The 11,300-nt window shown below is 42.1% G+C and overlaps 1 protein-coding gene across 1 annotated transcript; it reads left to right on the top strand.

The window, feature by feature from the left end:
• Positions 1-2,709: 2,709 nt before the first annotated feature.
• On the top strand, positions 2,710-7,144 carry FAM177B (family with sequence similarity 177 member B). Its single transcript, XM_029933185.1, is given in 5 exon segments — positions 2,710-2,928; positions 2,931-3,025; positions 3,311-3,377; positions 5,741-5,838; positions 6,139-7,144. Coding segments are annotated over 5 exon segments (507 nt in total). The 5' UTR covers positions 2,710-2,864; the 3' UTR covers positions 6,322-7,144.
• The last annotated feature ends 4,156 nt before the right edge of the window (positions 7,145-11,300 follow it).

The raw sequence follows: 11,300 nt of genomic DNA on the forward strand, positions 1-11,300 counted from the left end.
GGGGACGATATTGAAATCTGGGCATAACACTATAATTTTGCCTTTTCTAAAAATGTTATATAAATGTAATCGTTTAATATACAGTGTCTGGCTTCTTTCACTTAGCGTGATGTTTTGGGGACGCATTCATAGTGTTGCAAATATTAACATCCAAAGGGGTACTTGGATGCCTCAGTGGTTAAGCAACTGACTCTTGGTTTCCTCACAGGTCATGGTTTCATGGTTCATGGGATGGAACCCTGCATTGAGCCCAGCACTGACAGTGCAGAGCCTGCTTGGGATTCTCAGTCCCCTCCCCCACCCTCTCTCTCTCAAAATAAATAAACATTAGTGTCCAATACTTTAATCACTAAATAGTATTCCACTGAAGATGTATCCCATTTGGTTTATTCATCAATGGACATTTTGATTGTTATCAGTTTGGGGCTCTTACAAACAAAGCTCCTATAAATATTCACACACAAATCCTTAGATGGAAATGTTTTGATTTCTCCTGGGTAAATATCCAGACATGAGTGATACTGTGATTTATAATAAATATGTATGTGGTCTTCCCATTTCTAGCCTAGGGCTTCTAAAGCCTTTGGAATTTCCTAAATCTTGAGAGAGACCAAGTGTCTCTTGTTATGTTAAAGAGGTGATTTAGGATGCAGGCTGGTTGCCAGGGAAACCAAACCTGTGATTAGTTGATTTCAGTCCCATTCTCCAGACCTCCCCCAGGGGCTGGAGGATGAATTCATCACCAGTGCCCCAGGACCAATGATTTAATCAATCAAGCCTCTGTGATGAAGCCTCCAAAACAAACTTCCGAGAGAGTGTTGTGCTCAGGGAAGGCAAAGAAGCCCTGTACCCTTTCCCTGTGCCCTGCCCTGTGCGCCTCTTCCATCTGGCTCTTTCTAAATCACACCCTGTTTTGTTGTTGTTATTTGTTTTTGAGAGAGAGAGAGACAGACAGAGCATCCAAAGCAGACTCCAGGCTCTGAGTGTTATGCCCAGATTGCAATATCCCCCAAAACCAGAGACCACCGGGGAGACCGAGTCACATATGCAAAAGCATAGGGCGTTTATTTGGGCTTAAGCTCGGACCCTCAGACTTCACCAACGCAGTGGATCCGTGCTGAGAGCCCTGATCAAAGGCTGGGTAGGGTTTTTATGAGGTTTGGAAAAGGGGGGTTACAGAAAATTATGACATAGGTACAGTAATCCAATCATCATTGTATAACAGCCTTTGCAGCAATTCTAACCATACACGTTGTCCAGAGTGTTCGTTACTTTTGGTGGGACCCAATCATGACCTTTAGTGCTTTTTCGAAAATAACCAATTACCGGGTGGGCTAAAGACCCCCACGTGGGGTGAGTAACTAGTTAACCTAGCATTAAGTAGTAAGTGCCTATCTATAGTTTCCATCTCCAGGGTTGTCCTTAGGAATGTGAAATGTGTTAGCTGGCCGCTTCTGATTGGGTATTACTAGGGGGGTCACTTGTTGAGCAATATGTGCCCTTCCCTGTTACTGTCTAATGATTCTGGGAAACCGAAACTTAGGCCTTAAGCTCAGAGGGGAAACTTAAAGCCTGTCATGGAGTCAGTTTGGTTCAGACCTGTGTCCTTTTATGAGCTGTCAGTACAGAGCCCGACGTGGGCCTCCAGCTCACCAGCCATGAGATCATAACCTGAGCCGAAGTTGACGTTTAACTGGTTGAGCCACCCAGGTGCCCCAAATTCTATCCTTCTATAATAAACTGATAATCTAGTGAGTAAACAGGTTTCCTGAATTCTGTGAACTGCTCTAGCAAATTAATCAAATGCAAAGTGGAGGTTGTGGGAACCTCTGATTTATAGCTATTAGGTCAGGAGTACAAATAACAATGTAGGCTTGTTGTGATTGGTCTCTGAGGTAAAGGAAGAGATGGGTGGGTAGTGCCAGAATCGAGCTGAATTGTAGGACATCCAGCTGGTGTCCTGACAATTTGAGAATTGCTTGTTGTGGGGGAAATCTGCCCACTCCCCAGCTTGGAACTGGGTCCCAGAACCCAAGAGAGCATTACAAAATTTTGAATTATAAAACTATATGGTAAAGAAAATGTTTAACTTTTAAGAAACTGTCAACCTGCTTTCCAATGTGGCTGTACCATTTTGCATCCCCACCATCAGTGTGAGAGTTCTAGTTGCTCCATTTATTCCTCAACACTTGGAATTGTTAGTCCTTTTAATCTTAGCTCCTAGTGAGCATATTACGATATCTCATTATGGTTTCAATTTGCATTTCCCTAATGACTAATGACATAGAGCATCTTTTCCTAAGTTTATTTGGCACCTGTAAATCTTCTTTGATAAAGTATCTGTTCAAATCTGTTGCTCATATTTCAGTTGAGTTGCTTGTCTTTTACTTACCGAATTGTAAAAGTTCTTTACATATTCTGAAAATAAGTCCTTTACCAGGTATATACTTGACAAATTTTTTCTTCTCTGTGCAAAGCCTGCACTTTTAAGCACGACTTACACTGCCTCTCACTCTTTATTGAGATAACTGGGAAACTTCCACACATTAATGGCCTCTTACTACTAGTATTGTTGGTTTTGTAATGAATAAGGGGTAAGGGAACCCTGCTGAAATTTTTGTTTGAAGACTCAGAGTTCACATTTTCACTACTAACTACTTTTTTTTTTTTCCATTTTGGTACAGAACTGAATAGTCCTTCCTTGGATTTGAAGAATTGATGAGATCACAGCTATGACTGCATCTGAATTCTCTAGTTTTACCATCCATTGAAATAACTAGATACTTCTCAGCTGTATAAACACTGCCCTGGGCAACTGGCCCTAAGGTGCCCTGTTTTAAATTTACTAGTTGTTTTATTTCCTTATGGAAAAAGACAGTTTCCAGAAGTCAGAATTAGAGAAAAGTAGATCTTCCAAAAGAACTACTCCCAAAGAATTATACATTTCGTTGATGGAGACATCATGGAAGAATATAGCACAGAGGAGGAGGAAGAGGAACAGAAAACAAATTCAACACATGAACCTGTAAGCTTAGAGTATCAAGATTAGTAAACATGGGGGCTGAATGAATAAGAGATTAAGCCAAATAAGGTTTGTAGAAAATATAGTTTTAAGTTAACTCCTGTTCCCCTTGGTTTGCTTCCTAGATCCATTTATAGTCAACCCATAATTTTGATAATTTTACATTTCTCATGTATGAGAAAGAAAATGTAATATACTATAAAGCATTTTGAAACCTCTACATGAAACACCTGTATCATCACTCTTGTTATTAATTACTCTAACTTGATTTCTCTCTTTTGTTCTCAGTCTAAACTTTCATGGCATTCATACCTATGGTTTTGGGCAGGGCAAATAGCAAGCACCTCATTTTCAAGTAAGTACTGCCAAGGTTATTTATTTATTTTGCCCTAAATATGAAATGTAGACTTATAGACCCTCAGTGTTAGTTGGGGCTGCCAGCAGTTTAATCCACTCCATGGCACCCTGAATAAGGAACAACCTAGTCCCTTCCTGATTCATAGTTAAACAGTCCTAAAGGTGTAGACCCTCACATCTTCCATCTCATTCCAACTCTTTTGTAAGTCAATTCTACCTTAAATTTGGCTTCTTTTAAAGTTATTCCCATTGACCTTAGTTGTCTTTCTTAAGGTAATATAAAACAAGTCTAGATTCCTCTTTCACAGGACAGAGCTTCAAGTATTCAAAGACAATAGCGTCCCCCCATCCCAAGTTGACTCTTCACCTGAATAAACCTCCAAGGTTTTTTAAAAACTATTTTTATATGGCGTAGCTCCAAGTTCCCTCATCATAAGGATTTCATGCACCCTTCCCATTTATAACAGATGAAATACTGAATCTTATTTTGCTCGACTTTCACCAATGTTCTTTAAAACACAATTGGCAACATCTGATTACTCATTTTCTTCTAACTTGCATATGCTTGTATGTACAGCGGGAAGGAAACAACTTACAAAAATAAAAATTTGAGAAAACACAAAGTATAGCTTTAGGTTGAAGGAATTCATCTCCATTCATTCATAAAGAAACATTTCTTAAGTGCCAGTATGTGTTTGGCATTGTGCTGGTTCCTGGGACAGAAAGACAAATGACAGTCTTTGCTTTCAGGGAACTCCATATTCAATGAATATTATAGGCTAGTAAACATGCCTATAATTATAATTTGTTGTCACAACTGCCAGGGTAGAAGGAGCATAGGGACCACCGATGGGGAGACATAGTAATGTTGACATATGACTTGAGAGTGCTATGGAAGCATGGCTAAGGTCAGGATAGGGACCATGATAGTCACTGGGGGTGGAGGAGGGGAGGGAAGTCTATGAATTACAGTAAAAAGGAGTGATGGGTGGTTTAGTCAGAAGGTATGAGTCTCAGAGGAGCAAGTGCTTTTACATCAGGATAGAGGGTGCCCTCACCCAGATGAGCTACCAGCCTTACCTCAACCATAGTATATTGGTGGGAAAAAATGCTGTCTTCTAGAGAGCTCTATGCTTTTAGTTGGGACAAGTCTGTTTAAAGAGGTGAAATATTTTGGAGGGAGAACACCCTAGGAGATTAGGTCAGGTAAGAGAGCAAAACTCAATACAGCAATATGAGAACAGAAAGGAAAACAGGACTGTAGTGATTTCCATGTTGGGCTGTGACTTAGGGTGGCAGGGATGGAACACATGGGGAATCAAGCTGCCTTCAAGGTTCCATCCAGGACTGTAGTGTTCAAGTGCATCTGCTTGGGGCTTTCAGGCTGCAAGGGAGGCATGCATATGTTAGCAGTCAGCACCCTGGTCTCTATAGAAATTTTGGATAGAGCTGACACCCAGATGAAACTGTAATTAGTGTTTTCAATATAAAATTATAGATCACAAAAAGGAAAACTTCCTAAGATTTATTCTAATGTTTACAAAAAATTTTTAATGTTATTTATTCTTGAGGGAGAGAGAGACAGAGTGTGAGCAGGGGAGGGGCAGAGAAAGGGAGGGAGACCCTGAATCTCCAAAAGCAGGCTCCAGGCTCTGAGCTGTCAGCACAGAGCCAGGGGCAGGACTTGAACTCATGAACTGTGAGATCATGACCTGAGCTGAAGTCATATGCTTAACTGACTGAGCCACCCAGGTGCCCCTATTCTAATGTTTTAAGAACTCGTCTTAGATACATGTACCAGGCACTGTGGCAAACGTTAAAGAGCTAGAGTGTTTTTGAAAAGACAAAACACATTTTAAAAAATGGAGAGCACCATCTTGATGTACTGTATGAGCAACATCCCAAGAAGAGAAAACAGCCTTAGGGATCATAAAGTTGGGTCATGGGGGGGGATCAGAAACCCTATCATTCTAAAGGAAAACATTTCTAGGTGTGTAGGAGACACCATCAGGAAATCACTGTTAATGCTAATCTTTTACCCCCAACTTTCATAACCAAAGCATCTCTTCTGATTGTTTAGGACCAATGCTGTACCTGAAAGTAGGTATTTTGAAAATCTCTCCTGACATACCCATCTGGAAAGCACTCTTTAGATGTAATCTCAGGTGATGACAGACGACTTAACAATTTGTTGTGAGTCCTAGAACTTTCTGAGTCCAGAGCAACTGAAATCTTTTGTTTAGCCTTAAAGTTAAGTGTAGTAATGGATCACCTGCTGGCAAGTTTAAACACTGTCAATTCAACTGACTCTAAGGTTTAGTTATTAATTCAGTTTACCAAAGTGCTTGTTCTTTCTTTTAGCATGTGAATATCTTGGTGGAAGATTTGCTACCTTCTTTGGTCTCACTCAACCTAAGTATCAGTACGTGTTAAATGAGTACCATAGAACACAAAATAAGGTATGTGACATCCTGATGGAAGACACCAGAGCCCTGACCTGGGAAGTGTTGCTTCCACTTCCGGCCCCTAAAAGGCACTTTCCCACCTGGTAGCCATGTACAATTTCACTCCATGATGCTTCACATTTGCCTTTCTTATATGAAGCTAGAATGTCACAAGATGGGTTGCAGAAGCTGATGGAACGTGAAGCCTGATATTGTCTAAAGAAAGGAAGTTCTTGCAGGGGTGTCTCTGCAAGAGGGGGAGTTCAAAGGTATGCGGTTTACAGTTAAATGTTTCCTTATTTCTCTCCATACCAGGAAAGTGACAAGGAAAGTGAAGGGAATGCAGCAAAGGCCCAGCCAGCCACGGTTCCCAATGAAAAGTGTCACCTGGAGGCTGGGGGCCAAGAGTATGGAACGAGACAGCGGGACACCACAGACGGGGCTCTTCAGTGGAGCGCCTCATCCTGGGAGGGTCTGGCAGCTGATTTCAGCTCATAATGGGCAGCAGGACTATGGTTCCTCTGGATGTCTGTCCACCACCACTGATGGCCATGGCAGCAGCCAGTCCTGATCTTCATCTCCTTGTTATTTATTCTCTAGCATCCAGTGATTGCAAAGCAGTGATGAGAATAATTATGGATGCTTTACAGTTTTATAAGCCCCCAACGTAACTCCCCCCTACTCCCCTCCCTAGCTGTGGTCTATTAGTATTGACATTTGCACAGAAGTGTAAATGCCTTAAGGAATTTGGATCTGACAGTTTGGGGGCTGAACTCTTCATCATGTGGCTAGGGTGCAGAAAAGTATCTCTGTTCCTCAGAAGAAACATTGGGCATCACGAAGTCTAAATAAGTCTCCTTTCAAGGTTTGATGTAAGGTGGGTGCTTCCCAGTAGCCACCCCGGCTTAGTTCAGGCTTGCTTTACACTAAGCAAACACTGCTAGTAATTCTATTTCAATACGTCAAAGTCTTTGAGAACTGGGTGCATTTCCCTCCACACAATTAAAAAAAAAAATCTAAACTCTAGAAAAAGCATTTGGAAAAATGGATGAGTTTGTTTATTTGTCAGCAAAATTTCAAAACCTGGAAAGATCAAACATGGAAATCATAGCTAGATATCACTGGTCGAGCTGGCCAGAGGAGGCTGTGACATGACAGAAAAACACAGGACTTGTAGTAATAAGACCTGAGGTCAAGTCTTAATTCTCCCATTTACGAGCTATGTGATTTTAGGTGTCCATGTGGTGGCATATATTTTTTCCTCAAGGGTTGTTGTTAGACAAAATGAGATAATAAAGGTGGAAACACTTTTAAAAGTGATTATTTGGGGCACCTGGGAGGCTCAGTTGGTTAGGTGTCTGACTTCAGCTCAGGTCATGTTCTCACAGCTCATGGGTTCAAGCTCCGCATAGGGCTCTGTGCTGACAGCTCAGCCTGGAGCCTGCTTCAGATTCTGTGTCTCCCTCTCTCTGCCCCTCCCCAACTCACAGACTCTCTCTCAATAATGAATAAATGTTAAAAATAAAGAGGGAAAAAGTGACTAATTGATGTTAATGCTTAATTAGTGGCTGTCATAGATGGTTACACTGAAAGTCCCCAAAGAACCATGCCTTCTGGAATTCATGCCTTGATACAGTCCCATTAACACTGACTCTGGGCTTGGCCATGTGACTTGTTTCAGCCAATGAGATAGTAGCAAATATGATGCCAGTGGAGGCCTGATAAGCACTTGCAAATAGGAACACGTGGTCTTAGAAACTCCAAGTTTCCAAGAGGCTTGGGCTAGACTTCTGAATAGCAAGAGGCCATATGGAAAGAGGTTCCCCAGGGTGAAAGACTGTCTTACACATTCCAGTCCCAGCCATGTTCCTCACCGAATGCAGCCACATAAGTGACCTGTTATTCGGTGCGGAGTAGATGAACCCTGCAGCTGAGCCCAGTCAACCGACAGAATCATGAGGAGTAAGAAATCAATATTGGTTTAAGTTTTGGAGTGGTTTGTTGTGCAGTCCTATGTAACTGAAACAATAGCTCTAAGACAAGGGGAGGTTGGAGTTGATTTGATATGAAATCAAAAGAAGGCCTGGAGAATAAGGTGCAAGGTGTAGTTCGTTGAATATATGTTTGGCAGCATAACCAGACAACTCTAAAATCTCAGTGGCCTGAAACAACACAAGGTTATTTCTTCCTCATGAGAAGTCCACTGTCAATTGCGGTGGCTTCCCAGAATGGCCTCCACGTGTTGGCTAAGTGGTGGCTGCGTCTTTGATCTTCTGGTTCCTCTGTGACGCCTTCAGGGCTGCTGAGGCAGGAACGGAGTGGACAGGTAAGCACGGGCAATCAATCTCTCCACTAAGAAAGAATCCTGTCACTTCTGATTATGCTTCTTCCACCAAAGCAAGTCACATGGCCACAATTAACGTTAAGGGATGTGAGCCTCCTAAGGGAGCTGAGAAGGGGAAACGCGTCCTTCTACTGGCAGTATGGGATAAATGATGGGCTCAATAGTCAATATAATATTGATTTAATTAGTCTCAGCTCTGCAGCCTCTTTGTAACCCAATGGCCCCATGCAAGTTATTCAGTTTCCCAAAGTTCCTGTGTGTAAAACAGATTTGATACAGGTAGCAAATTCAATTTGAACTAGCTGATGCAACAACAAAATATTTTTTTGGAAGGATATTTAGGTACCTCATGGACCCCAAGGGCACATAAATTTCAGTAGGTCTAGAACAAATCTGGTAAACACATACATAAGCAATGCTGTCTCCATTTCTCATCTTTCTTACACATGTGGAAGAAGGATCACTCCATAGCTCTTTTATTGTGTAATCTTAATTTATTTTTATTGAGATGTATTTGACCTATAATGTACTAGTTTTGGGTGTACAACCTAATGATTAATGTTTGTATATATTGTGTAATCATCACCACAGTCTAGTTAACATCCACCACATACTTATAAATTTTTTTCTTGCAGTGAGAACCTTCAAGATCTACTTTCTCAGCAACTTTCAAATATATGTTATTAACTATAGTTATCACGCCTTATTTATTTTAGAACTGGAAGTCTGTATCTTTCGATCCCCTTCACTCATTTCACCCACCAAACATCCCTCACTTCTGGCAACCACCAATCTGTTCACTATACCTAGGAGTCTGGATTTTTATTGTTGTTTGCTTTTGTTTGTTGATTGGTTTGTTTTTAAATTGCACATATAAGTGAGATAAGGTGGTATTTGCCTTTGTCTGACTTATTTCATAATAAGTCAATATAATAGCTGATTTAATATGATTTAGTATAATAATGTCCTCAAAGTCCATCCATGTTGTGGCACATAGCGAGATTTCCTTCTTTTTTGTGGCTACAGAATATTCCACTGTGTGTGTGTGTGTGTGTGCGCGCGCATGCACATGCATGTGTATACCACATTTTAAAAAATATTCATGCACTGATAGTTGCTTAGGTTGCTTCTGTATTTTGGTGATTGTAAAGAGTGCTGCAATAAGCATGGTGCATTTATCTTTTTGAGTTAGTGTTTTCATTTCTGGAGGGAAAGTGCTCAGAAATGGAATTGCTGGATCATGTGGTCATTCTACTTTTAATGTTTTGAGGAACCTCCATACTGTTTCCCTCAGTAGCTGCACCAATATACACTGCCACCAAGAATGCACAAATGTTTCCTTTTCTTGACGTTCTCACCCACACTTGCTTTTTCTTCTCCAGACACTAGTCCTATGCCCGGTCGCCACTGCCCTGACGCCTCGAGGACTCGCGCATGCACACTACGCACCCCCTTCAAGCAGGAGCGGCAGCCAGGGCCCCCCAGGTGCGTGGAGCTGCACTTGCTCCCCAAACACCCACATGGCCTCCAGGGTGGAGGAAGCCCCCTTCCCTCCCTCTCAGCCCCTGACTCAAAAAGTCTTTCTGAAGCCACTGCTTTAAACTAGCGACAATTAGTGCCCGTTTGGACTGGCTGCCTGATGGGGTCCTGGCCTTACCAGTAATCCAGGCTCCCAGGTGGCCCTTAGTGAGGACATGGAGTGACCCACCGGGCCTCGATCCGGCAAGTCGGTCTAGACTCCACCAGCCTTCCCTTCATGGTGAATATGTACGCTTGTGTAGGTCAGGACTTGGAACTAGGCAGAGCCCTTGTAGCCCCGGCAGCTCGCTCCTGTGGCCCCTCTTCTCCAGGTACTTGCCTCCTCCCGGGTCTCTGGCTGTCCTCACCTGGGAGCCCCGCAGGCGCATGCGCAGCACTGGCCTCACCAATTCTGGGAGGGGCAGGTGGGCGCTCCTCGCCAGCTTCCTGGAAGAGATCCCACCCCTGAAAAGTGCTTTTCCCTTCCCTCCCCTCCCCTCCTCTCCCCTCCCCTCCCCTTCCCCTCCCCTTCCCCTTTTCCCTTCTTCTTCTTTTTTAAAAAATATTTATCCATTGAGAGAGAGACCATGGGGGAGGGTCAGAGAGAGGGCTGGAAGGAGAGAAACCATTCCAAGCAGCCTCTGCGCTGTCAAGGGTAGAGCCATGGGGAATTGAACTCACCGACGGTGAGATCATGACCTGAGCCAGAATCAAAAGTCAGATACTTAACCAACCAAGCCACCCAGATGCCCCTTTCCATTAGCCTCTTGAGAATATTTTGGTTGCTTTAAACTTTTTTTACTATTCGGCACTCCAAAGGCCATGACTCCTGCAAGAGATCATTTTTTATAACATATATATATATAATATATATTTTATATATTTACTAAAAAACCCTTTAATCCAAATATAAAATAGACATTTTGGGTGCCTGGGTTGCTCATTTGGTTAAGTGTCCTACTTTTTATTTCTGCTCAGGTCATGATCTCATGGTTTGTGAGATCCAGCCCCCAATCAGGCTCACGTTGACCATGCAGAGCCTTCTTGGGATTCTCACTTCCTCTCTCTGCCCCTCTCATGCTTGCACACACACACACACACACACACACACACACACACTCTCTCTCTCTCTCTCTCAAAATAAATAAACTTTAAAAATAGATGCATATTTAGGAGAAACTACACAAAATTGTGAATATCTAGAACTGTGTGCATCCATTAAAGAAGACTTTCGTGTAAGAAAATCTAGCTTGGGGTTTAGCTGAAGAAATTCAGATATTGAATGAGCAGAAAGGCTTGCTCATAAACAATATCTGTAGTTATTATATTTTAGTTTAATGAGCATTTATTATAGTCTCAATTTGCTTATGGAATGACTGTGATATTATAAAAATGGTTATGATTTTATTTTGATTTCTCCATGGCTGGTAGCTTCTCACAAGTATAGATTATGTTTGGTAAACAAGCAGAGGTTTCAATCCTTCTGAGTAGCTGAGAGGAAAATGACCTTTTAAAAAATTATTTTGTTTTATTATTTTGAGAGAGAGAGCATGAGCAGGGGAGGGGCAGAGAGAGAGAATTCCATGCAGGCTTCATGCTCATCAAGGACCCCAAC

Source organism: Suricata suricatta, chromosome 3 (assembly GCF_006229205.1).
Source record: "Suricata suricatta isolate VVHF042 chromosome 3, meerkat_22Aug2017_6uvM2_HiC, whole genome shotgun sequence".
NCBI classification, from domain to species: Eukaryota; Metazoa; Chordata; class Mammalia; order Carnivora; family Herpestidae; genus Suricata; species Suricata suricatta.